Consider the following 26,966-nt stretch of genomic DNA (forward strand, 5'->3'; position numbering starts at 1 on the left):
GTGCTTTACAGCTGGCATGGGGTCAAACTCCTCCAGAGATCTTCCATTGAGGGAAATGCACACCAAAACATCAAGGGTTTCAGTGGTGAGAGTGCTCCTCAAGTTACTTTTGATTCGTTTTACACAAGAGGAGCCACATTCACAACACACAGTGCTGACTGGCAGGATAAGGATGATCTCCACTAGCATTAGGATATTTTGGAGCCTCAACTGATGGTCGGCAAGCACTTTTTCCCACAAGGCATTGTTTCATGTTTCTATAGCCATGGTTTTTACTGACAACTGCTTTCAGTTCCACCCATTCATCTGAGAGAGCATTAAGATTACAGTTGTTTAGCTGCAGCAGGGGCTGGTAGTGGGTCTTTAAGATTTCTATTTGGTCTTCCCCATATGTTGCCAGCTCAGTGTTGTTTTGAGGCCAGTTTTTTAAGTAAAATATTTCAGCAGCAGAGAGAGCTGGCAGGCGCATAGCGTGGTCATTTTTTCAAGTATGCACAAGTACATATGATCTAGAAACCTAAGTAAACTGAGCGAAAAATACTGCGTTCTTTATTTCTTGTTTGAAATAGTTGTGTGAATACAAGCAAAGAACAAAGCGTCTTTCCCTTATTTTGAGCAAACTTGGTGCAAACACAAGATTGTTTTCAAATTTTTCTGGTCACTTCAAGTATGCACGTGCATATATGCGTAGAGGATGCTACGTGCCTGGCTGGATTGTCCACTAGGCTTTCAAATCTTCCATCAAGATACTCTTCAATACTGGCGGCAAGATGCTGTTGTTTCTCTACCAGTCTCTCTAGGTCATCAGGCCTGCTTCTGAGTTCAATGCCCTTGTGTGGTTGGTCATTCCCAGTGGCATTTAGAAACTCTGAAAACTTGCATGCAGGTCGAGCTACCATTGCTTTAAGTCCAATCAGTGCGACTTCCAAGCCATCCTTAGCAGCTGCCAGGGTTATGTCATTATGCTGGAACAGTAAGCTAACCTTAGACAACACTTCTATGAAATCTAACATATATCTCTTGAGTTAACTTTGGATCAATGCCGTTGTGTCTTCCAGTATAAACAGATGCGCCATCGGTACCCATGTGAACTAGAGCCTGTTTCCAGTCCTTGACTCTTGTTTGTTTGATAGCTTGCCCAATTGTGGAAATGATCCCATCGGCTGTGGCATCCTGTAATTTATGCACTTTTAGAAACTTGTTTACAACAGAACCCTGATCCAGATACCTCACATAGATTAGCTCCAGCTCCTTGGTGCTGACATCAGTGCCTCCATCTGCCATCAATGACAAGAACCATGGTTGTTTACTATTCAAGGTTTCCTTTATTGCTGAATGTTGTACAGCACTGATACTCTCCAGGAAGTCTTTGCATCATTTGTCATTTAAGTAGAAATCCCCGAGATCTACTGAGTTTTTGATATGCAGCTTACAGAGAGATGCTAAATCGCCCATTGGATGCTCTTTGATTGCTAAGTAATATGCTGTGTTAAATAGCTTCAACATTTTCTCTTGTAATTGTTCATTCATGTTGCAGATATTCTTTACTATTCCGGTTTCTGGATTTTTTGCTGCCTTGTCTGCCTCAAAACATTTCCAGTGTGCCTGAGACTTACTATGTACTTGTATGTTCTGAAGTCTAAAGCTCTGCGTACCAAGAAAAAACGAGCCTGTGTGATCTGCAACTGTGGGGTATTTTCTACACACTGAACAGAACATTTCCTTTTTTATGTCATCGTGTTCCATCTAGGAATAATCTTTTTTCCAGCTTTCTAAAAACTTCCTTGTCCTCTTACACTCATGTGAACTTGAAGAAGTAGCCTTGTCAGAGCCTTCCGGCTGTGTTGAAGATTCACCTGCTTGAATACTTCCTTCTGCATCTTTTTTTCGTTTATTGCTTGGTTCACCATCTGAACAATTGCTCCTAATTGTAAAGCCAAATCGAAATAGGTGTGAACTCATAGTAATTTTTTCGTTTGCGATTGAAATCTCCACGTTAAGTTATTTGTTTCCTTTTAAAATGCACGTGTACAACCATGTGCTGTAATGAATTGTCTAGACATGTCTAGACAAACTGACATGTTTCATGCTTGAAGACTTCAGTTCTGCATTTTGACTCAAAGAATAACACCAGATATGTGATACAATAAACTATTGAACAGAATTTTAAAGTACGCAATGCACAAAATCTAACATTTTGAAGGTGCTAACACAAACTGACCCATCTGACAAACGTGATAGTTTCTCTAGACGATTAATTTTGTCTAGACAACTTTTTCACACTTCGGTTAACATGGGAAAGAAAAAAAGAGCGAGCTGAGAAACGCACACGGAAGTACTTTTTTAAAGGATATGCCGCACCTCATTTCTTTTAATTTATTAATTGCTGGAATAAATATTTTGAGTTTTTCATGATAACCTACAACTTTCACAAAAATTTTCAGTTGCCCAATTGGGCAACTAGGATCTGAAACTTAGTTGCCCCGGGCAAGTGGGGAGCCGTTAATGTCGAGCCCTGTGTTTGTTTTGTTACAATACACACTATATGATACATGTAGCAAATTAATGTCTTTGGCAGGTACGCTTTTCAGTTACGGTAAGTTTAAGTAGCTTATTCAGTGTAGAATGATGGCTAACAAGTTGCTTTTTAGTTTGATATAAATGTTTAGCTGAAAGTTTTTTGTCCAGCTCAAAGTTTGGGAATTGAAATGCAAATTGCTAATAAAACTGAATTTGAATGGAGCAACAAGATTGTTAAAATGATTGAAGTGTTTGCTGGATTGAGAATCTGTTTATTTAACTGCATTGTTGCTAGTTTCTTGTGAAATGTTTTTATTTAGTTTCAATTTTCATTCTTAATTTATACCCTCTTGAAACACATTCACTGTTCACAGATCATAGCTCAATTTTAACTGGCAAAATGGCTGAAAGCCACTTCCCAGTTGTTGTTGTAAGTTATGACCCAAAATTTACTCTTTCCATCTATCACTCCATAACTGTCACTCCTTCCTTATATTGCAGTTAACTTTTTTTGGTAAGTCCACTGACTACCACCTGAAGCTTTTGCTTATTTTGTTCATGTTTGAGACTGAACTGATAGCTAAGAATCAGTCAAAATGTTAATAGTCTGATAGCTGAGGTTTGAGAACAGTAAGTTTTACTGTTGGGTGAATAATGGGCTGAAATTAAGACTATGTGATGATGTTTGTGTACAATTTGACAGGGATAAACTGTATTTATTTAAATTTCAGTATTCAAAGACTCTCCTTCCCAAACCTTGTTGATCCCAATTTTAAATAATATTTTACCACCAAAAAAGACAAAATCAATGAGTTGATCTGTAAATTATACATGTAGGCGTACATTTATTATCAACAAGTTATCTCACTTCTGCCAAGTGGAAGTTAGAAGAGAGTAGTCGATCTATGTCCACTTGTAAAATGATGTAAAGTTCATTTCTTTTTTTCCTGTCATAGATATTCATCCCACTTGGGAGAAGCTAGAGACTTTGGCACTAAGAAAGGTCTTATGTCTGGTTTTGGCTTGGGCTTTTTTCAAGTCATCATGTTTGGCAGTTATGCCTTAGCTTTTTGGTACGTACAAAAAAAAAAAATGTAACCAGGGATCTGAATAATTTCTGCACACAGGTGAAATTTTTAAAACAACTTTGAAATTAATTTCCATTAGTTAAAAAAACAAAACAAAACAAAACAAAAACCCAAGGAAAAACAACAGTAAATTTTCAATGGTCATGTCATTGGACATGTAGCTCAGAGGCTACACAGTGTTGTGTTACTTACTGTCTATATTTTGGTATGTCTCTTTCCCGTGCCTGTGCATTCACCTAAGTACCCATTTCCAGTGTAGGGTCACGTGACTTGTGTTTACTGCTACAATGAGGTAATGATCCTTCCAAAAATGATTACTATCTTCCTAATTAAATGTGACGTATGATTGTTCTGTAGGTATGGTGCAAAGTTAATCATTGATGAAGAAATGAATGGGGGAGACCTGCTCATTGTAGGAAGCATTTTGTTTGATACCATACATTCAAATAATTACTACTATTGCTATTAAAAATAAGGAGTGTAAAGGACTCCTTTAAGTATATCTGGACCAAACCTTTTGATTATTTCTTCTCTTAAGTTAAATACCGTAACATTTGTCTTTCTTTTTACTGTATTGATGGTTAGTAAAGTATTTAAAGAACTCTTTGTGGCAAATAGATAAGTAGACATGTATGCTGAAGTCCAGAGTCATGGAAAATGTTCATGGTGGAGATGCCTTTTGTTCATGATCTAGTCTTGGAGCCCTGTAGCTTTTTTTTTCTTTGAATCCCAGCACATCTTAAACTTACCATATTGCAATATTGTTTGGAACTATTTCTTCCCTTAGGTTATTGGGTTAGTGCATGTAGGATAGCATTATCCTCTGTTTTTGTGTTTGCATGTCTAGGTGTTCTTCTCAGTTATGTTTGGAGCAATGCAGCTTGGTCAGGCTGGTCCAAACTTTGAATCCATAGCAACAGCACAAGGAGCAGCTTATAAAGTTTTCCTTGTTATTGACAGGGTAAATAGCCATTTACAGTATAACAAAATTGTAACTGCAAAGAATAAAGCTGTACAAATGCAACTCCATTAAAGTTAATTTTCAACTAGGCACTCATAATTCGAGTTTTTGTCCAACCATTTGATATGCCACCATAAGACTTTTACTGGTCTGATACATCATGCTTTACCCAGTTGGTGCTTGGCAACATGTCTACCTAATATGTCTTTAGTTTTAAAATTTTGTGCACAAAAAAAAATTTTATTAATTTTTCACTCCACTTTTGTTTAATGCAATGAAGATTCCTCCAATTGACTCAAGTTCTACTGATGGTGAAGTGCTAGATCACAGTTCTTTCAAGGGAAACATACATTTCAATAACATTGAATTTTCCTATCCATCGAGACCAGACATAAAGGTCAGTTACCTGTATTTGGACAATTCTTCTGGTAAAATTAGTTTGTGTACTCGATTATGCAATAGCAAGGCTAGAGAAAACTGCTTTAATCAAGAAGTCTGTGTAGCAGTGTTTTCACTTGTTTTGTTTTTTATATTGTGGTTGTTGTTGTTGTTGTTTTTTTTTTTTGACAACACCGCCATTTTTTCTTTGGTTGAATAATTTCAATTGTACACAGCATGGGAACTTTATGGCCCTCTCATTATTCCCTAAGAGATGGACTTAAAAAAGTATATGAAACTAAATTTTGCTTGTTTCTAGAAGGAGTATGAATTTAAGTGCTAAATTTGAGTTTTACTGAAAGACATCTTAGTTAATTTGTAATTTATAAAACCTTTGCAGGGGTTTCATGAATGTTTTCTGCAGGAGGGCAACTGGTTTTCACAGGCGGGCAAAACTCTTTGAACTGAACTTCTTTATAAGATAAACTTTCCTCCAGATGGTCAAATCAGGTGGGCAAAGCCTTCCTCACAACCGGTCAATTTGGCTGGTGCCTGGCCCTTAATGAAACCCCTGCCTTTGTTTGACTTGGAGAGGCATTTCTCCAATCCATCCTAAGCTCTCTACTTGTGTAAGTGATTTTTGAAGGTTTAGGTAGTCATGATAAGTCTCCACATTACCTACGTAAGAGAAGTGCAACAGTCTGTCTATCTTTGAAATCTTGTTATTATTTTTGGTAAATGACAAATTTATCATGGCATTTCAATATAATTGTGGTTTGGTCACAATTGTAAAACTTTAAAGGCCCATGTCCAACCTTGATGCAACCTATTTCCTGTAACAAGAAAATTCCTCAATTACTGAAAATGAGGTGACCTCCTAAAATCTTCTCTCTCAAGAGCCATCTTGGATATATAGTCAATTGTTTTAGGGTAAATACATTTGCCACTTGTCATTTTACAGTATCCTTGCAGTATTTTGAATTTAGTCCATATTTAATTGGAAATTGTACCCTTCAAAGAGGAAAGTTTCGAACAATAATATTATGTTAAATTAGGCCAACTCTCGTAAGATCTGTTTTCAAGATGAATGCACCTCCAATACACCTTTCATGGGCAAAACAAAGAACCAGATCTGTCTTATATCAAACTGGATGCCACTGGTTCAGCCTTCTACTGCCATTGAGAGCTACTTGGAGAGATCATTGTATCCAAGTCAAGAAATTATTTGTGATGCGATGAGGTCACAGCTCTAAAAGAGTTGAGAAACAACTCTGCTTTAATAAACCTCAAAAAGCAACACAACAACAGTCATCATAAACAAGACAGAAAAAGTGGAAGAAGCCAAAGTGTAACTCAACACCAGTGTTCACTAAAAACCTCCCAAAGCATTGATAATAAAAAACAGGCAGGAAAGGGTTAATGAGATCATTGACGTAATGCATTGGCAGAAACACATTGATGGCAAAACTAAGAAATGGCATTCACAAACTCCCAATCCATCTAAATACACAATCAGCCCTTGCTGAAATCAATTTATACACAACATCTGATGATCTTTTGCAAAGAAAAGGAAAACCCCTTACAACACACTTGTGAGGGTAAAAATACAATTTGAGGCTGATAGTGTGATGTGACCACAAAAGCCACATAGGAAATCAGTGCCAGTCTGTCTTACCTTTATTCACAACTTGGTAAAGGTACAAATAACTGACCAATCAGAGGCACTATTTAAACAAAAGACCAGTGATAGTTCAAAAAAAAAACAAAGACCATGTTGCATTAAGGTTGGAAATTAATGGGACTCTGAGATTTATAAACAGGTAATACTGTTTTTCAGACTTTAAATGGTTTAGATCTTGCTGTTGAAAGTGGACAGACTGTGGCGTTGGTGGGTGAGAGTGGTTGTGGAAAGAGTACAGTTGTTAAGCTTCTACAGAGGTTCTATGACCCAACTGGCGGTGAGGTGAGATATTCTGGTTCTCAGAAGATTTTTAGCAAAAAGAAATTGCTCAGTGTAACTGAAGTCATTGTCAGAGTCTAGCCTACCCTGTTAATCAGACCACATAATGAAATAGTAATTTCAGATTTAAACTTGATGGTAAATTTTGTTTTTCTATGCAAAATTGTACAAATGCTTTATCCTCTCTTGAAAGGGGAGTAATAAAGCCAGCAATTAGAGATACAAAACATTTTATTAGGCATGCTGCTCTTAAAAACCAAAAGAGAGGGAAGTGTTCCCTAAAGCAAAGTATAATAACAGACAAAAATCTCTGCCTCTATTTAAGAAGAGAAGTGTGATTCAGATGCTCATTGGCAAAAAATGTATTTTTATTTTGTTTATCATGAAGGTAACTGTGGATGGCTTTAACATTTGCAATTTGAACCTGAAGTGGTTGCGTGAACAAATTGGTATTGTGAGTCAAGAGCCAATTCTTTTTGCCACCACAATAGCAGAGAACATCAGGTATGGCAAAGATGGTGTGACACAAGATGACGTTGAAAGAGCAACAAAGATGGCTAATGCCCATGACTTCATTAAAAAACTCCCACAAGTAAGTGAAGACTGTTTCACAAAAGAGTACCTAGCACTTTGCAAGTTAGTCGAATGTAACATATGCTGCCCAGTCAAAAAAGAGTAGTAGATGCATGGGATATCCTGGGGTTTTTTTGTTATTTCTAGCTAACCCCAGATAGATTGTTGCCCCCTTTAGCTAACAAGTTTGCACAACCCAGGCACATATCAGTACTGATTGGATCATTTTGGGAGGGAGGGGGGGAAGGGAGGTTGGGATGGCAACACTTCAAAACAAACACTGCAAAACTTCACAAACCTGCATAAAAAAAAAAACATCTGCAGCATAAATCCATGAGAATTCAAAGACCCATCATGATGACCTTGCAAAATTCCCAGTGGACCTGCACTGATACTGAACACTGAAGAGTTGAGCTTGCAGTTCTCCTGGCAGGTAAATTTGTAAGAATTCTTATTTAATGAAATTTATGATTGCTTTTCATTTTTGCAGGGCTATGATACTCTTGTTGGGGAACGTGGAACTCAACTCAGTGGAGGACAGAAGCAGCGTATTGCCATTGCACGAGCTTTGGTAAAAGATCCAAGGATTCTGTTGTTAGATGAAGCAACATCAGCACTGGACAGCGAAAGTGAATCAATTGTTCAAGCTGCTTTGGATAAAGTGAGTCATTGATGCCTTTTATTCATAAATGTAATTGCTTTTCCCAAGGTTGTCAAGAGATCCTTTCATGTCATTTTCACGTACAGAAACTACTGTTGGGCAATTCCATGCGAGTGGTGTCAGAGTCCAGGTTTTTAAAAAACAAGTTGGACTTGAAATTATACTCTGTGTTACGATGCTGACAGGTTACAGCACACAGAAAAATAAATTCCAGCTCCCTTGTGATAACCATATATTCGGGGGGGTCTCCAAAGCAAGTGTTAATTTTTTTCTATGACAGACAATGGGCAAGAGGCTACATTTTAACCTGCTGCATCAAACTTCAAGAATATGAAGGGCTGCAAACACTTGTATCAGAAAAAATCCTTTTACTGGAGTAAATACATAAGAGATATAAATTTCACCTGAACTTTTTTTTAAAAGTAGATATAACAAAGGCAAGTTCCGTCGCAGATGTTATGTAACATCCACAACACTTAAAGTGCACCTAAACCCAAAAATTTTTTTAGCTTAACAAAATAAACTTATTTTTTGGAGTATTTCTGTTCAAAAATTTTTTTATTTGCTCAAATCTTTGATTTTCTGTGCCCGGTCAAAATACGGAAAATCGGCTGCCATCTTGCCCCATGACCGAGTTTAAAGAGGAATGGCTCTAGCGGGTAATGTGACGTCAAATCGAGAACACGAAAGTCTGCATTTCACACATTTTCACTTGTTTGGGAAGGTTGTCGTCGATATTGTCTGAAATATGCCGACTAGGTGTGTTGTATGAGGAATGTATGAAGCACGATACCCTCTTGCAAATTTCGCACATCCTTCTACAACACACTTAGTTGGCATATTTTTGGACAATATTGACTACAACCTTCCCAAACAAGTGAAAATGTGTGAAATACAGACTTTCGTGTTCTCGATTTGACGTCACATTACCCTCTAGAGCCATTCCTCTTTAAACTTGGTCGTGGGGCAAGATGGCGGCCAATTTTCTGTACTTTGACTGGGCACAGAAAATTGAAGATTCGAGCAAATAAAAAAAATTTTGCACAGAAATACTCCAAAAAATATGCTTATTTCGTTCAGCGAAAAAAAAATTTTTGGGTTTCGGTGCACTTTAAACAATAAACAATCCTTTTTCTTTCCTAAGATAACTATATGAAAGATTTTAAAGACATTCTTGTCACACAGCTAGATATCCAATAGAAACACTTTAGTAAAAAGAAATCTCTAGTAAACTGCAACATTTTCAAAATAATGGCAGCAAAACTTTGTTCCGGACGTTACATTGCAGGCATTACACTTCTTGAACACAAGTTAAAACACTTGAAATGGTTTAAAAAAAGCCAAAATATTACACCACAAGTCCATAGGTTCTTCTAGATATGCTCTATTTCCACCTGACAAACATTTTGAAACAAACAACAGCTTTCAAGAATAGAAGAGGTTCTTCCAAAATCTGATGAACATAGTCATTTCTCACAGCTCTTAAACCCTTGTATGTTTCCTAATTACTCTGAAGAGTTTTTGCACAGCTAGGGGTCCTTCAAAAACTCTGGGTCTCGCAGTCTCGTTTTTTCAGCGGTTATGTGTGTCTTGCAGTCTGATTTTTTTATATGAAGGTGTCTCGGAGTCTCGATTTTTTGCAAGGCTAAGGGTCTCGAAGTCCCGATTCGTTTGTTGGTTTTTTTTAAATGACGTCTTCTCGTCACTTGATATTGAATTTCATTAAAGCAACTTTCAATTTCTGAGAAAAACTCAATCCTAACTTCTCCTAAATTCTCTGAATTCAACAAAAAGCTAGAAAACTTACCGCAACATCATTTTGGCGCCAGAAACGTAGTGTTAGAGTCGAATTTCCAGTTCAAGCTAGTACACAGAAGCTGGCTAAAATGGGGAATCATGAAACCCACACACTGACCCACTATAGCTTATGATGGAACCCACAAAGTCAGAGAACTTATCTCTTGCCCCCTGTGGAACTGTGTAAAAGCACAAGCATTCCTAGTGAAACAGACAAGTTACTATACTACTCATTTCCTGTATACATAGCAGGTGGTTTTGATTTTCCTCTTTCGACATGATCGCTGGAAAGCGATCAAGTGTATGGTAGTTTTAATATTTCGACCTATTTTGCCAACTTTTGCCATCTTAGGCAAACAATCCCAGGTAAAACCACCATCAGGGCGACTTGCGGCCTAGATCTTTCATAGCTAGCTATAGTAGCTTACAGTAATAGGACCGCGCGACTTGTCTGGCCAAGTGTGGCATGGTTGTTTTTGCGAGGCCAGGATTGAAATTTTACTGGTAGACTAACAGCGAATTGTCGGCACATTCATAAATACCAACATTCATAGAGTACTTACGTGATTCGTGCTTTTGCTTCCGATGAGAAGAAGACCTTATGCCCCATTTCGGTTTCCTCCATTGTTTGAACACTTCCACCTCAACTGAATTCAAACACGGCTGCACGTTCTTTCTGACAACTTCCAGACAACTTGAATTATAAGTAACAGTGCATCAGTCAAAGAAGTCAAAGGGAAACGACCAATCGCAACCTCCTGACCGGAAATTAGGTCATGGCCAGGAAAAAAATGGAATTTATTGACTCGTTGACAAATTTTCAGATCTGATGTCTCATACAAGGGTTTATAACAAAAGGATCCTTTGTGAGACTTTTGTACAGGCTCATTCTAGCTCATTCTCATAGCTCTCAACCAAATTTGGGGCTCGCAAGTTAAGACTCTCAATGTCTCGCGCTCGCACTTGCACTCAAAACCCTTTGAAGTCTCGGTCTCGCAATCTAAAAAGTCAAAATGTCTCGGGCTCGCAAAGAAAAATGCTAGTCTCGCCATCTCGCAAAGTCTCGCATTTACCATTCGCCACCCCTACAGCTGGTTGCTCTGGAATTTCAAATGGTCCACTAATAAAGTGAGGAACAGTAATAGGACTAGCAAAAATATTTGAAAGGTGGACTCTGTCCATATCGTCTTGCCTAGGCCAATGATAAGTAGTTGCACTGACTGTGTGCAGGAACTTGAATTGGACAAAACTGTCATTTTTGTCTATTACTCTGCCAAAATAATAGTTTGTCATGTAATCGACTGCATAGTATTCCCCTGGTTGAATAGTTGGTGGTGGAATTGGGCACAGCCTTTTCTGGTGCAATTCTTGGATCATCAGTCTACCTGTATGTGGGAACTTCAGTTTTAAGGATCATTTGGCATCTGGTGGCCAAACATCTTGCATACAGACAAGTGAAAATACCACAGTCATAGGTATTGTCCAGTTGTGGAATCTCACCAGGCCTGTTTGAAAAGAAAGACCACTAGTTGATGTCGATCAACTTTCACAAGAAGTGACACCATCTTTTCCACTCGTTTTAACACAGTTGGCTGTATGAATTTCCCTAGCAGGCTGTCAAGTGCCACAATGCACATTTCCTGGGGAAACATCACTCCAAAGAACCATTGTTCGCTCTGAATATCATTGTGGGGAAAGAAAACTGCATCTTGTCTTAACAGGTCACCTTGCCTTTCAGAAAATCTTTCAGGTGTTTCTTTTTCACTGCTTTTTCAAATTCTTCCCACCCAAAAACTTCAATGCAAAGGCCCTTTTCAGCACTTGTTGTCTTAACCAGCTGTAAATATGAGTCAACAATACAGTATGTAATCCACTTTGCTTCATCATTTGTGGCTTTCCTTTCCAACTCGTGTAAGTCACTAGCATTCAGGATTACCCTCAAAATCAATGCTTTTGCTAACAATCCGCTCTGCCAGTAGACTTCTGTAGGGAGGAACTTGGAATTCAGTGCATCTTGTGAGGTGGACAACTTTTTTCTTAGCCTGTGTAATCTCACTCTTTCCCTACATTTCCTTCTCTCTGCAGCAGCTTTCCTTGGACTGGGAGCTTTCATTCTACTTTCCCTTTTCCAAACTCTGTCTTTCTCTTTGTATTCTTCATAAATCTCTACATTTGCTTTGAGTTTTCTTCTATGATTTTTGCTTCTTTCTGCTCCAGTTAAAGGCATTTTTTGAGACTTAAGATTTCAAAATAGGCTCAGGTATACATGTATTTTCCAGGAAAGGAACCTATATTGGACCAGTAGATGTTTGCAGGCTCAGAATGCAAAGGGCATGCTCAAATGCAGGTGGTATTTCATGTAAAAAAAACCATGTTGTGACCAAGAACAATACAGAATAGCGGATTTATCTTCTATACTTAACAATGATTTACACAATGTAAAATCTACAACATGAGTTGTGACGTCCGCGACGCTGAAGTTCAAGAAGCCTGGTAAAACTGTGAATGTCAGTTTAAATGAAGTAAAGCTTTTTGGTTCACACAATCACTCAACTGCAGATATTTGGAACAGTTCACATAAAAACCCCTGATACTTCACAGGAATTTTGACTTAATGCTAATGCACTTTACAACGTCCTCAACAGTGTTTTTTGTTTTTTGTTTTTTTTTTTCACAGAAATCAATGAAATGGAAAAATTGTACAGCCCAATTAATTATGTCAGTAGGCACAAACATGTTCATTAATGGAAAATTGGACAACACCTTATTTATCCTTTGTCTGTGCCAAATTAAAGTTTCAAAACTGAGTCTAAATGTAATGTCTGCGACAGTGGAATTGGCCTGTTATACATTTGATTGATTAAACTCGTATACTTTTAATAACTAAAATGTTTTCTCATTATAGTCACTTTAATTAAATTCTATAATTTATCTTATTTTTCTAGGCTCGTCAGGGTCGAACAACCATTGTGATTGCTCATCGTCTGTCAACAGTTCAGAATGCAGATGTTATAGCTGCTATTCAGGATGGTGTGGTGGTCGAGAAAGGAAGCCATAATGAACTCATGGAGACTGATGGAGTTTATCACCAACTTGTCACACTACAGGTACATATTTTAGTTCTACTTCCTGATCTTTCATGTTCAGCAGTGCTTAAAGTTAGTGTGTAACTGCTAGAAGGCTCATATTATGTTAACCTGACTGTATATTTACATATTAGCTGGATTCTTTTTAAAGGATGTGAATTGTAGGAACAAGTATTTTATAGAAAGAGAATGTTCCTTATTCTCCCTAAATTCAGGACATAATTGAGCAGTAAAATTAAAGTTAACTTGGTGTTACTTTTCAGTTATATTACCCATTAAGTAAATGTATGAAAGTAAGCTACAGTTAGAAAACCTATTAGTATAAATTAGAAAGATCTCCTTAAACATGTTTTACCCAGTGCTAGTTGGTCATTTATACTGTACATATTCATGATTTTGTTTGAAAGAAGGTCATAGTAGCACCAGAACTAATGTGCTAGAAATTGTTCTACCCTGTAGCTGAAAGGTAAGGCCATGTGTAGGAACTGAATTATGTATCTCAGAGGTTGTCAAGAGATAGTGTAATGCAATTAATTTTTTGATGGGTTTTCTAGCATTATTTATTACTATTTTATAGACTTTTGAAAAGGACGAAGACTATGAAGAAATTGTTTATGATAATAATAAAACAGAGGATATTGAGGAGAAAGGTAGGATTGAGAGCTGACTTCAAGCAAAAAGACATAATAGAGTGTCGAAATGTTATCGTTGAAACAATTGTCTAGTATAAATGCCGCTTGTAGTACTAAATAAGTTATGCAAAATAGATCTGCCGATAGAAATAATCAATTGGATCATAGATTTTCTAAGTGATCGTTCCCAGAGAATCAAACTCTCAGAGGGATGTTACTCCGAATGGGGATCAGTGCCATCTGGGTACCCCAGGGGACGAAACTAGGCCCGTGGTTGTTTTTGGTCCTTATCAATGAACTAGAAATTAATAATGCAGGCAATATCTGGAAGTGTGTTGATGATACAACTACATCGGAGATTATTGTGAAAGGAGCCAGTAGCAATTCCCAATTAATTGCAGGTACTGTTGTGCAGTGGTCATCTGAAAATAGAGTAAAACTAAACAGTGAAAAATGTAAAGAGCTTAGGATTTCATTTGCAAAGAACAAACCACAACTTGCACCTATAGTAGTAAATAACCAAGAGCTAGAATGTGTCAAAAGCACCAAATTACTAGGTGTTACGATCTCCAACAGCATTACATGGAATAAGCACATTGATCAAACTATAAAGAAAGCTTCTAAACATATGTAGTTCCTAATACAATTGAAAAGGGCCAAAGCCGCAAGGCAGGAATGAATTCTTTTTTTTTTACATCTTGTATAAGGTCAGTCTTGACCTACGCATCGCCTGCGTTTTTCTATGCCCTACTATTGTATTTAAAGAAAGATCTAGAGAATGTAGAGAAACGGGCATTGTCAATCATTTGCCCGGGCATGGCCTATAGAGAGGCCTTAGAGCTTTCAAATATTTTGTCTATCAATGACTACATCGCTAGCTTATGTAAAAAGACCTTCCTCTCAATTGCTAATGACCCGGCCCATCGCTTACATATAAAATGCTTCAATCATCAGTGCTGTCGAGTTATAATCTCCGGTGCAAAAGGTGTTTTGCGATTCCCAAATGTAGGACCGAGTGTTTCAAAAATAGTTTTTTAGTAAGATCATGTATTAATGAATTTTAGTGCTCGGTGAGTTTTGTAAATGAGATCGATGCCGTTGTATATATTTTAACAGTTCAAGCTTTCAATATGTTTATAGGATATTATTATTTATTTAGGACTTACTATTATAAGTTATATTTTATTATAAGTTATATTTTACACTTACTACACAATTCAGCTCAGTGGCTGCAAGCTTTTTACAAATAAACTCTCTATCTATCTATCTATCTAATCCCATGGAACAAAGCAACTAGTCGTAGAATGAAGATATCAAGAAATATTTCTGCAATTTTGGCAATTGTATGAATGCATGCAGCTTCAGTCACCATATTATGATTATTTTGTGATTTTTAGAACAGACAGCAGCAGTGAACTTTATGCGTAGCATGTCCCATATGTCAAGTGACAGTGAGCATGAAGACACTGAGCTTGAGAGGAAGCTTTCAAGAAGAGCATCACAAAGATTATCTGCTAAGAGGAGGGGCAGTTCTGCATTTGATCGGCCAACTTCTGCCAAGTCTGTGGTATGTGTTAATTTGCTGACTCATGGGCTAACTTCATGTGCTTTGCATGAGAAAGAGGATGCAAGGTTATCACATGATTAAATTACAAGAATCAGTAATTGATTGTATGGCCTCACAATAGATTAGTTAATTTCTTTTACAGGGAAAATGAGGCAAGTTAAAACCACATCAGTTGGGTTCTTTCACAGTAGAGATAGGGGCCCTAGTTTTCAGGGGTATTGCCATGTGCTTTGCTACTTTGCTGGCCTTGTTGTCCCCCCCCCCCCTCCACCCTTTACCCTCCCCACATCCCCAACTTTTGGGCTAGTATTCATTCCACAAACTGTGTGGTGTGTTGAAGGGTGCCAAGAGGTTGCTTGTGACTTGGTTGCCTTGGTGACTTCACTTCTGAGGAGATTTGATAAACTGTTTTCATGAAATGTCATGAAATAACATGAAATTCATGTGTAGCCAGTCATCAGCATTTCTGAAAATTTCAATATGCATATTCTGCAGAATATCTGCAGGTTTTATGGGTCATCCCTTCCTAAACAGAAGTTTAGTGTTGTTTTCTTTTTTTTTTTTTTTTTTGAAGAAAATAATGTGCTTTAACACAGCAGGTGATAACAAATCAAAATACATTTACTTCTTGATAATGAAAAGAAAATTGAAAAAAAGTAGTTCCTAGCCTGCAGAGCAGGCATTCTAGTAAAGTTTGGGTGGAAATTAGACTGCGCGAAAAATGGACGAACTTTACTTGATTGCCAGCTCTGCAGGCTAAGTAGTTCCCAGCTGAGTAGAAACTTTGGTCATTGCAAATTATTAAGATTTTGTCTTTTAAATTAAAAAAAAAATGACCAATGCACATACTGAAGCTCATGAAATTTTATTGGTACCTGGTAGTTGGTAGTTGGTAGTTGGTAGTCTTCTGAATGACTGATTAAATGCATTTGTTGCTGGGATGATTGAGAGGGAGAAATGTACAATGGTCATTCATTTGTCATTCATTTGTGAATGGCAGCAGAGAAAACTTTATGACTCATAGTCCTCGCTATGACATATTAATTTTGTGAGTAATCTTATAAGTGCAATATTGTTTCTTTTTTTCCTAGAATTAATGTTTGTTGCATACATTTAATTGCTTGAGTATTTATACTTTGTTTTCACAAATTTTAGGGTAAGAATGACAAAGATGATAAAGAGAAAATTGTGGAGGAGGAAGTGGAACCAGCTCCTGTTATGCGTATTATAAAGTTAAACACTACGGAATGGCCATATTTGGTTTTAGGAAGTGTGGCTGGGGCCATTAATGGACTGTTCCCTTTTGCCTTTGCATTGGTTCTGTCTGAAATTCTGGAGGTAAGCTTTATAATGGCTGCAAGCCTTAGCAAGGAACAAGTTTTGATGACAGTGGCAACTGTTGCTAAAATGTGCACACTTGCTCCTCTTAAAGTACAATTGTATTTTATAATTTTCAAAGTGGTTTTTCATATCCTTGTCTATTGAAATAGACCATTTAAAGATGATGAAGATGTTGTTGATATTTATCAATTAAACTGCGGTGTTATGCAAGGATTTCCAGCCCTGGAGAAAGCCTTAACAGTGCACGTGTTCAATTCCTGGACCTGGCGTCACGTATGGGTTGAGTTTGTTGTTGGTTCTCGTCTGTTGCTCTAAGGGTTTTTCTCCGAGTCCTCTGGTTTTCTTCCTTCTGCAAGAACTAACATCGAAATTCCAATTCGATCTGGAAACAGTGGACAAGAAGAGCCACCCAGTGGAATGTCCATTGCTAAATTATTATTGTTATCATTAAAGTCCCTATTCACTCTCAGAGGTTTATATATATTTCGATTCTTTGCGTTATCAGGATTAATCTCCAAAAAAATTTTTTTTGATTGATTAAAATAATATTTCCCGAGATATGCCGCCTCAAAGTTCGTCCTTTGGCCACGCCCTTTTGATTTGGCCGGCTAATTATTAATTTAGTTACTGGTAACTAAAGTCCCTCATGACGTCACAGCAACAATGTCTTTCGATCGATGTGCCTACATTCCCTTGAATATGCTTTTAGACGAATCTGGTGTATTAGAGCAACCAGCGACCACGCAACGAGTAGGCATTTTAACACCATTTTACAGCCGACCAAGTCAAAAGGGCGCGGCCAAAAGAGTAACTTTGAGGCGGCACATCTCGGGAAATATTTAATCAATCGCAAAATTTTTTTTCGGAGATTATTAAGCTCGCACATGCAAATTACTCTTCCCTACCATTAGGAAACTTTATTTTTGATAATTTGTGTTGCCAGTTTTTTTCAGAAGGGTGAGTAGTTTTAAAACTATTAATACTGCTCCTTTTCAGGTGTTTACTTTACATGATAAAGGTGAAATGAAGAAGCAGTCGGAATTCTGGTCACTCATGTTTCTTGCTATTGGTGTTGCAAGTTTTGTTGCAAATGTTATACAGGTTAATGATATAAGTATGGCTTGATTTTATTATAGGAATGTATGTAATACTGCATTATTTCTACATGCTTCCAAGAATGCAATTCTCCCAGTTTTTTGTAACAAACTAGTTTCTGTAGTTTAGTACTACACAACGTCAATATTTATATATTTGTAAAAGCCCTATATCTGTGCAATTTAAGTGGCAATAATTTTTCAAATTACAGTTGCCCAGTTTTTTAGTCAACTTCACGTACAGATGAGAGCAATACACTGTTCATACAGCAAATGTTACACAACACTGTACTTACTTGACATTATGGTGCAGTTAAGGTTAGAAAAATATAGGTCACTGCTAGGTAATGAGTGTCATTCTTTTTACTTTGTTAGAGTTTCATGTTTGCCAAGTCGGGTGAACTGTTAACTTTACGCCTGAGAAAAATGGCTTTTGAGGCCATCCTAAGACAGGTCAGTAATTTAGTAGAGTAATAAAGGGTGAGTAGAAGGGATAAATTTCACCAAGTAAAAACAATACGGACCACTTCCTTTGATAGTTTTATTGCTTCAGTAGTCTAGCCCAGTGGCTCGATATTTTTGTGTTTTGCAAAAGAACAGGATAACTGTTACAGTAGTCTCATTTATTTCTGTCAAACAAACAGTTTCCAAGACAAATTTTAGAAGTTTAGAAGATTTTTTTGTTTTCTAAATTTCTGTTAAAATAAACAGAATCCAGCTCAGGAATGGATGGGTGGTGCATTACTTTTTGTGCCTACTGTACCTTGCTGCAAGGAAAGCCGTAGGCACTACGTTACGATGTCGTTTAAGTTCGTTAATCTTCCCCCAACCCCCCCCCCCCCCCGCCGTTTTTAAAATGGCGAGCTATCGTGATACACTCGTAATCACAACAGAGAGAGGTTTAAGGTATATCCACAGCGCCAGGTACGCAGAGCGTACGAATTGACGAAGTTTTGTATTGAAGTAAATTTGATACACATTAAGACATGTACCTTCCCTGTTCCCCGTCATTCAATAGACCAGTGTGGAAACCCTTCTCTAACCAAGTCCTCCTTTCGTCACAAGTTTGGCGTAGACGAAAGCTGTTCATTAAACCGTCTGCACTTTACACCACCTTGCTTTTTTACTGCAATACTCCAAAACTATACAACAGTAGGTACATGCAGTCAAAGACTACCTTATATTGGATATTGTTTGATGGTTTTAATGTAACTTCTGTCTCCGATTAAAGTTCACTCCTTAGTTCACTTATCGGTCTTGTTATTGTTCAACAGGATATGTCGTACTTTGATGATCCACTGCATAGTACTGGGGCACTGACCACAGCATTGGGAACACATGCCTCAGCTGTTAAAGGGGTAAATATGCATCTATTTTGTTTTTTTCTTTTTTTTTTTCTCGATATTATCACATAACTGGTGTTAACTGGCCTAACCGGAAAGGGGGGGGGGGGGGGTTTAATGGTCTTTTTAATTTGAAAATAATTATATGATCGGTAAAGATTGAACCAGGTTCTTGTAGAGACGTACCCTGCATAACAGTATTAAATAAAATCTTGAGCACAGTTGTTCAATTTCTAACCTTCTGACTGGCTGAACGGAGCCAAGCTATAAGCTTGCAATCCAGCTCTGAGGTCATAACCTAGCTCCGACAAGTATTGTCATTGAATTCGTCAGTGATGTGTTAACTTACTTCTGTGAGTGAGCTGTGAACATAGTTAGTGGCATGTGTTTGCCGAGCTTTTAACTCAACAAACAACAGAACTAAAAGAAAATGTTAATCCTATGTGTGCAAAACAATAACTAAATTCGGTATGAAAATATTTAAGGTTACATGGTTTGTTTACATGATGCGATAACATTTGCGTCTAGCGAAAGCTCGTTGTTGCTTTTGTCTTCCGGTCTTTTTCAACCAGACAAAGGCTAGTTGCTACACATTTTCGTGTGCATTTTGACCAAATCGAGTCTGTTACCCAGGCCTGCCGAGTATGAGATTATTATAACCAACTTGGCGTTACGCACCTGCATGGTTTTTTATCATCTCATATTGGGTGCATCCTTGTAATAATTCATTAATAAACTCGGAAAACTATGAACACCAGGCTCCGGTTGTTCTAAGGCTGGATAACTATAAATCTATTTCCGGCAGTGCATTTTGTTAACGCTCAACCGCTGGATTGCGATTTATCTGTTGGATAGCATTATCCGCCCTTTGAACAACTGGGCCTTGAACTATTTGCGGAAATGGTTGTGTTCTATAGGCTTTCAGTTATGACCAGTGACATTGGAGATAAGGCGTATGCATGCATGGCAAGAGATTATAAACTGTTTTTCTCTTGTGCGTGGCTGATTTGTCTTCTCATCACTATGACATTGCAGACTTACTTCTTGCTTTCTAACTTTAAATGACGTCAGGTGAAGCAAATATTTTTAGACGTGGTTCTTTATGTAAACTCACTCTATCCCATCCTATTGGGCACAATGAGATAAAGGAAATCAATTCTCGTTAAGACGTAACTATGATCTCAAGTTTTGGTAGCTTTGCAAAGAATTGTCAGAACTCAACCAATTTCCAGCGTTTTAAAATGAGATCTTTCAGTTTGTGCAATAAGGTACTGAGTGTTGAGCCCTTTAAATGTGTCGTATACAATATGATTTCAGGCCGCAGGTTCTCGGCTCGGCACTGTTGCGATGGCTTTGAGTACGGCTATTGCCTGCCTTGTGTACGCTTTTGTTAATGGGTGGAAGTTAACACTCGTTGTTCTAGCGTTCATCCCAATACTGGTGGTTGCCAGTACAATTCAGATGCGCGTGTTTGTCGGAGGTAAAGTTTCTGATGATGGCGAAGATGAGTTTGCTCAATCTGGCAAGGTGAGATCTTGATTACCTTTTAAGGAACATATAGGTGCGTTTACTAAGTGGTTGTCATGGTAACGTCAGCACAGTCTTCCTCTGGGTTTCCCATTAAATTTTGAACTGCCTGTGAAATTTGCCAGGTGAAAGACATGTATGTACAAAGCATCTGAAAAACGTACAAAAAGTTTTGGAAGTATTTCATCCCTTACAGAGAGTGTTTTACACTCTTTTGAATTAGCTATTGAAGTGCACTATTGGAAAACTTGCAAATAGGCCACGACGATGACTGACTGGTTCAGAACGGTCAAATCCAAATTATTACGGTAGCAGTGAATATTATCTTAAAACATGGTCTCGGAATGAAGTTGTTTTAACTCTGGCTGCACGTCATTTGTTCTTCATAGATTGCTGTTGAAACAATAGAAAATATTAGAACTGTGGCTTCTTTGGGCAGGGAAACCACTTTCTATAACGATTATAGTCGAGCTTTGGTAGGCCCATTCAAGTAAGTGATAACTAGGCTCAAACAGTAAGTGTATATTTTGGATTGATTTTTCTTGAAAACCGCTGATAGTGTTGCATCTAACTGGTGACAAGCCAGGGAAACATAATACATCTTTAGCTCTGGAAAACTTCCGCATTTGCTGACTACAAAGGGGTGAGAGAAAAGAGAGCAACGAAATTTATTTCGTGTTCCTCACTGAAAAAGAGTGAACCATTTTTTAATCATAATGCTACATCTTTATCTTGTGTTCTTGTTTGGTTCTTATTACCCCTTTACTGACAGTTACCTTACACTTGTAACTTCCTCCCGGCTTGTAGAAAGGCAATGAAACGGGCACACTTGCAAGGGGCCTCGTTTGGTTTATCAGAGGCGTTCATGTTCTTCGCCAATGCAGTAGCTTTCAGATATGGAGGGTACCTTGTGGTAAAAGGAGAGATGGACATGGATGAAGTTATGAAGTGAGTATCGTTCTTTTACAGCTTGGCATGGAATACAATCTGGTGATTACTTTGAAGTGCTACTGCGACCAAAAATGCACCTTTTCTTTTCTCCTCAGAGGTTGAAAGTACTTACCCGAAGTAACAAATTTGCCAAATCTGAAGGCAAAACTCCATCGAGAAGTAATATTATTTTCCCTGTAGATTCGCGATCTAAACGGTCGCCATTCTTCGAACTACAGAACTCCGCGTGAAGAAGAAAAAACTGGGTCGAGAACGGAAGTGACGTCAACGACTCAACAAACGTGGCTAATTTGGTATGCCGAGAGAGAGTTGTTTTTCTGGTTCCGCAGGAAAGAAGGAACAAAATTCGAAAGAATTGTTCCCCAGCTTTCTTTTGCGTGTTTCCCTCTGTTGTTTTGTTGTTGTTCGCGTGGCGAAGTGAGTCGATGACGTCACAACTAAAACCGCTGTAGTTATTTTCGCGGGCTCTCCAGTGTGTTATTCGAGCAATGGCGGAAGAATTTTTTATGTCTTCGCGGCGCTGTTTTTAAGGAATAATGTCAAATTTGAGAAACTTACGCTTATTCTTATAGTTTAGGGTCTAAATGTGAAGTTAACACCAGAAAATTGGGAAAATGAAATGCAAAAATTTCGTCGCAGTAGCACTTTAAATACACAATGGACACGTGTAGAAAGACTGGCTCTAATACATCAAGTAGAGATTAGCTGTTAAACTTTAAGCGTTGAGTCAGGAAAAGTCAATGGTGATATTTACTTGTCGTTGGACCTTGTTTTGTTTAGCGTTTGCTTATTTAACTAAGTAAAGGCCTTATCGGATAGTGTTTTGTTAGTTTGTGAGACAGAACTTCGCAAAAACAGCAATTGATGTTACCAAAGTCCGGAGCAAGTCTTGCAGGATTGGAGCAAGTTTTCCAGGGTTGCAACCAAACTTATCAAGCGTGGGTCATTTGGACAAAATTATAAAGGATATTTAGGTGACAACCAGGGGTCATAAGAAATCAAGTGTACTTTAGAGATTGGAAAAGCAGGTTTTTCACCACTGCTACATTAACTAATGCCTGATCTGTTTGTGTTTTTTGTTGGTAGGGTGGTACTGTCCATCTTGATGGGTGGATTTATGCTGGGTCAAGTCAGCGCTTTGTCTCCAGACTATGAGAAAGCCAAGATTGCTGCTGCTCGTCTCTTCAAACTATTTGATCGCAAATCTCTCGTGGACAGTTCATCTCAAGATGGTTTGACACCGGTTAGTTAACTTAGCTACAGAGTTTGGAAACGGGCTTATAACGAAATGAAAAACTCTTGTAAACTGTAGAGAACCGAAGCCTCTAAACGAACTAAAATGTGGCACCATTCAGGTGAAATGAGTATGTTGGGTGTAGTTTTTAAATCGGATTCAATGATTCGACGATCCTTTCTCTTTTCTTTCTACAACGTACAGGTTTTCTAACTCATTGGGACTGCATTTCAATGTTTTTCATCATCTTTTGACAGAATTCTATGACGGGAACAATCCAGTTAAGGAGCGTACGTTTCCGTTATCCAACTCGACAAAATGTCAAAGTACTGCGCGGATTAACACTGTCAGTTCAGAAAGGACAGAAACTTGCCCTTGTTGGCTCGAGTGGCTGCGGTAAAAGTACAATTGTTTCTCTCTTGGAGAGATTTTACGATGCTGAGGACGGAGAAGTGGTAAGTTTCAAGTTCATCACAGATCCCTCAGTACAAATAAATTAGTAGAAACTTGATCATTGGTTTAGGCGACTCGAAAGTTTGGTTTGGCCTGCATGTACCATTGTGTACAAGCGTTATACTTTGTGAAATCTTAAGACAGTTGTAGAGACTTTGGGTAATGTTTAGTGTGAATGCGTGCATCGGCGTAGTATTGGATTAGAGGAACAGTACAAATGCTAGAGCCTAGTATTGATGAGGAGCGAATAAAATTAATGTACAGTGCTGAGTCATTTTATAACCGATGTTCCTATTTACAGGCCATCGACGGTAACAATGTCCGAACTCTGAACATTCAGTGGCTGCGCTCTCATATTGGTATCGTGTCACAGGAGCCCATATTGTTTGGCTGCAGTATCGCTGATAATATCGCGTATGGTGACAACTCTCGTCAAGTCAGCCAGGATGAAATAGAAGCCGCGGCCAAATCAGCCAATATACACAGTTTCATTAATTCTCTCCCCATGGTATGGCAATTTACCAATTAACCTATAAATAAGAAGCCAAGTAAAACCCGGAAAGTTATCTCTATGTTGGTTGAGGTTGAAGTGCGGTGAATATTTTTGTAAATACTTTTGACATCTTTCCAGGTTTAAACTACTTGTAGGCAGAGGTCAGTGCGTTTTGCTCCAAGGAAAGTGCCTCTCGTCAACCACGTAGATGATTGGTGAATCGTGAGGGAAACCTGACAAAAAGTGATGGGGAAACTTTTACTTTAGCCATTAGGAAATAGACTTTATATGTTTTTGCTTCAATTTTAAGTTTATTTACTTGATGGGGAAACTTTTACTTCAGCCATTAGGAAATAGTCTTTATATGTTTTTACTTCAATTTTAAGTTTACTTACTTGATGGGGAAACTTCTACTTTAGCCATTAGGAAATAGACTTCATATATTTTTACTTCAATTTTAAGTTTATTAACTTGATTAACTTTAATTTTATATTTTCTCTCACTTTGTTAAGCGCCTAGATCTATCATTGGATAGGCGCTATAATATTATTATTATCATTATTATTATTATTATTATTATTATTGTTATTATTGTTATTGTTATTATTATTATTATTATTATTATTATTATTATTATTATTATTATTATTATAATATGATGTATAAGCATTCTATCCATAGGGAGAATAAATACTCCTGGTGGCCCCGTACCACAAAACCCGTCCTCAGCTTCAGCAAAGTTAGTCGCTTGACCCAGACGTTTTTACTTCACATCAAATCACCACAATCGTGTTTTGTCTTATGTAGGGTTATAATACTTTGGTGGGAGACAAAGGAACTCTTATCTCAGGAGGGCAGAAGCAAAGAATAGCTATTGCAAGGGCGTTGATCCGCAATCCACATATTTTGCTTCTTGACGAAGCTACCTCTGCCCTGGACACAGAGAGTGAGAAGGTCAGGGAACTGAACACATCATGTATCTTTCAGTTTTGAGCTAGTGCTCGTGTGTTTAATCAATTTGACAATCTATCAGAAAGGGTTTAAAGAAATTTTCGATTTCAATGTCTTTTGCTATGAAGTCATTTTTTAAAGAGGAGAATTCGAAGTACTTTTGATGTGTGAAAGTGACGGAGCTTTCTTAGGACACGTTCTAATGTGACTCCCTTACAGTTAGTAGAAAAGAAAGGGCACAAGAACATGTTTGTCTTTGTCATCATGTAGTGTTTGACGTAACTGACTGCCTTTAAAGTATTAATTTTTGTTTGGTACTCTATAGGTTGTCCAGCAAGCTCTGGATGCCGCTAGTGAGGGTCGCACAGCTATCATCATTGCACATCGACTGTCCACTGTGCAGAACGCTGACATCATAGCAGTGATTCATCACGGGCGCGTAGCAGAGCAAGGCACTCATCAAGAACTGTTAAACCAGAAAGGAGTTTATTACAGTCTTGTTACGGCGCAAATGCAGAACACAAATAATTAGCTTTGTGAAGTGTGAGCAGTTTGATTGACCCGATTTAAGTCAAATTTGTTTTCATGTACATCTCTGTAATGGAAAGAAAAGTGTTCCTTTCCTTCAGATGTAGAGCTAATGTTCTCTTACACACCATGGGTGCATCACAGTGTAATGAAAGAATTCATTCGTTACATTATTATTTAGGTATCATAAAGTTATTTTTTCAGGCTGGTTTGGTGACCAGACATGGAATTCTTCTAGTATTACCAATGCTTAATTTTTTCAAACGGTTTAAAAAAAAAAACCCATTTTCCCTCATCTAATTACATTTTTTCTTTGTTTTTCTGATATGTTCGTATATTTTGCTCCATCCGCGACGTGAGCGTTTGGAAAATTATTTTATATAGGCTTTTTTGTTTGTTTGTTTTCGACAACAATCAGGCCTTAGAAGGTTGTAGCCAGGAGTCTTTATTTATCATCATAAATATATATTTATATGCGTATATAGTTTTTTTTTTTAATTAAGCATAAAAGTTTCAGTTGACAAGTGGCCAAACAAGTGCGAGGGAACCATCAATATTCGATGAATTTGGTAGCGTACTCTCCGGAATTCTGTGGTGATGAACGTTCTTGCAACAGAAGTAAAAGTTTATGTTTGAACATGTTTCGCGTCTTAGCATACAGAGACGTTCCTTTTAGAGGTTTTGTAAGAAATTTCAATTAGTTTTTGTTAACTTTCTATGATGATGAACGTTCCCTTGTAAAGAGGAACTTCCATAGTCGTATCTATTGAGGATAAATACTGTACAACCATACAATAGAAATCAATATGTATTTACTAATATGCTAGCGTTAGCATATTTAATACTGAAACTATACACTGTTGTGTTATTGTAACCACGTTAACATATTTTATAATGAAACCTTAACTTTTTTTAACCACATGTAGAAAGGTAGAGCCTTCCTTTGCATAGATTGCTCGTTTGAGAGGATAGTACATGGAGACGAGAGAACGTGAATTTTTAAATTTGGGTGGTATAAACGGCATTCTTCGAATTAGAGAGTAGAATATTGTCTGAAACTCAAGAACGTTGAGTTCACGTGTATACCACCATGTTTTCCATCATATCATTGATGTGATAATAAGGACATTTTATGTTTACATTAATACCGCTTACATCAGACTTAATCAAGCTGATGAGCCACCCACGGATACTCAGCTTTTTTAAAATTAGTGTAATCTCCGGGAAAAAAACCTATTTAGTCTTGTGAACGGCATATGGAGTTACCCTTTTACAATGTCCTTTGGGGAAGTGGTCAATAAACGTGTATGTATGTATGTATGTATGTATGTATGTATGATTTAAATTTCGACAATTCCGTCGTAAAGTGGAATTAAAGTAGTAATGCAAATTTATCTTCTCGGCTGAATGATGTGGACCAGTTAGCAAGTATGATTCCTTTGCACGGAAAGTCACACAGCCTGTTTTTTGCAATCAGGTTTGTTTTCTCTGTTTATTTGTTTCTTTTCGAGGTCAAATGTTTTAAACACCCAATTAGGTGAAGTAGACCAATCTGTCTGCTTTTCATAGTGCACGATCTGCATCTTAAACTTCTGACCCAATTTTTAAGTTATGATAAAAAAATTTGACAATTAACCATCTTATGAAGGACTTCTAGCCTTGTTTCGTTTATGCAACTCACCTAAACCTGCATTGCGTACTGCAAAAACATATTCACTGGTGTGCCAAGCTCTGAAAAGCTTGTGGTTGAAAATCCTTTTCTATTTTGAGAGAATTGCCTGGGATTAAGCCCTCATGACGTTACCTATTTCACTGCTACAACACTGCC

General features: G+C 37.6%; 1 protein-coding gene and 1 pseudogene across 1 annotated transcript in view; one reads left to right on the plus strand and one right to left on the minus strand.

Annotated features, from left to right (window-relative positions):
- LOC111324144 (ATP-dependent translocase ABCB1) overlaps positions 1-26,454 on the plus strand; it is a 31,129-nt gene extending 4,675 nt beyond the window's left edge. Inside the window, exons 6-27 of the mRNA XM_022927642.2 lie at positions 3,477-3,593; positions 3,966-4,020; positions 4,456-4,569; positions 4,850-4,966; positions 6,785-6,910; positions 7,296-7,499; positions 7,971-8,141; positions 12,884-13,045; positions 13,602-13,674; positions 15,054-15,223; positions 16,379-16,561; positions 17,561-17,665; positions 18,034-18,111; positions 18,933-19,016; positions 20,319-20,528; positions 20,918-21,018; positions 21,336-21,476; positions 22,566-22,722; positions 22,971-23,168; positions 23,468-23,674; positions 24,467-24,613; positions 24,936-26,454. Coding sequence (XP_022783377.1) covers positions 3,477-3,593; positions 3,966-4,020; positions 4,456-4,569; positions 4,850-4,966; positions 6,785-6,910; positions 7,296-7,499; positions 7,971-8,141; positions 12,884-13,045; positions 13,602-13,674; positions 15,054-15,223; positions 16,379-16,561; positions 17,561-17,665; positions 18,034-18,111; positions 18,933-19,016; positions 20,319-20,528; positions 20,918-21,018; positions 21,336-21,476; positions 22,566-22,722; positions 22,971-23,168; positions 23,468-23,674; positions 24,467-24,613; positions 24,936-25,142 — 3,127 coding nt within the window. The 3' untranslated portion in view covers positions 25,143-26,454. The remainder of the gene's footprint in view (positions 1-3,476; positions 3,594-3,965; positions 4,021-4,455; positions 4,570-4,849; positions 4,967-6,784; positions 6,911-7,295; positions 7,500-7,970; positions 8,142-12,883; positions 13,046-13,601; positions 13,675-15,053; positions 15,224-16,378; positions 16,562-17,560; positions 17,666-18,033; positions 18,112-18,932; positions 19,017-20,318; positions 20,529-20,917; positions 21,019-21,335; positions 21,477-22,565; positions 22,723-22,970; positions 23,169-23,467; positions 23,675-24,466; positions 24,614-24,935) is intronic.
- Positions 10,947-12,680, minus strand: LOC148723511 (sentrin-specific protease 2-like; annotated as a pseudogene).
- Positions 26,455-26,966: the final 512 nt, after the last annotated feature.

This window comes from Stylophora pistillata, chromosome 9, assembly GCF_964205215.1.
Source record: "Stylophora pistillata chromosome 9, jaStyPist1.2, whole genome shotgun sequence".
In the NCBI taxonomy this organism is placed as follows: Eukaryota; Metazoa; Cnidaria; class Anthozoa; order Scleractinia; family Pocilloporidae; genus Stylophora; species Stylophora pistillata.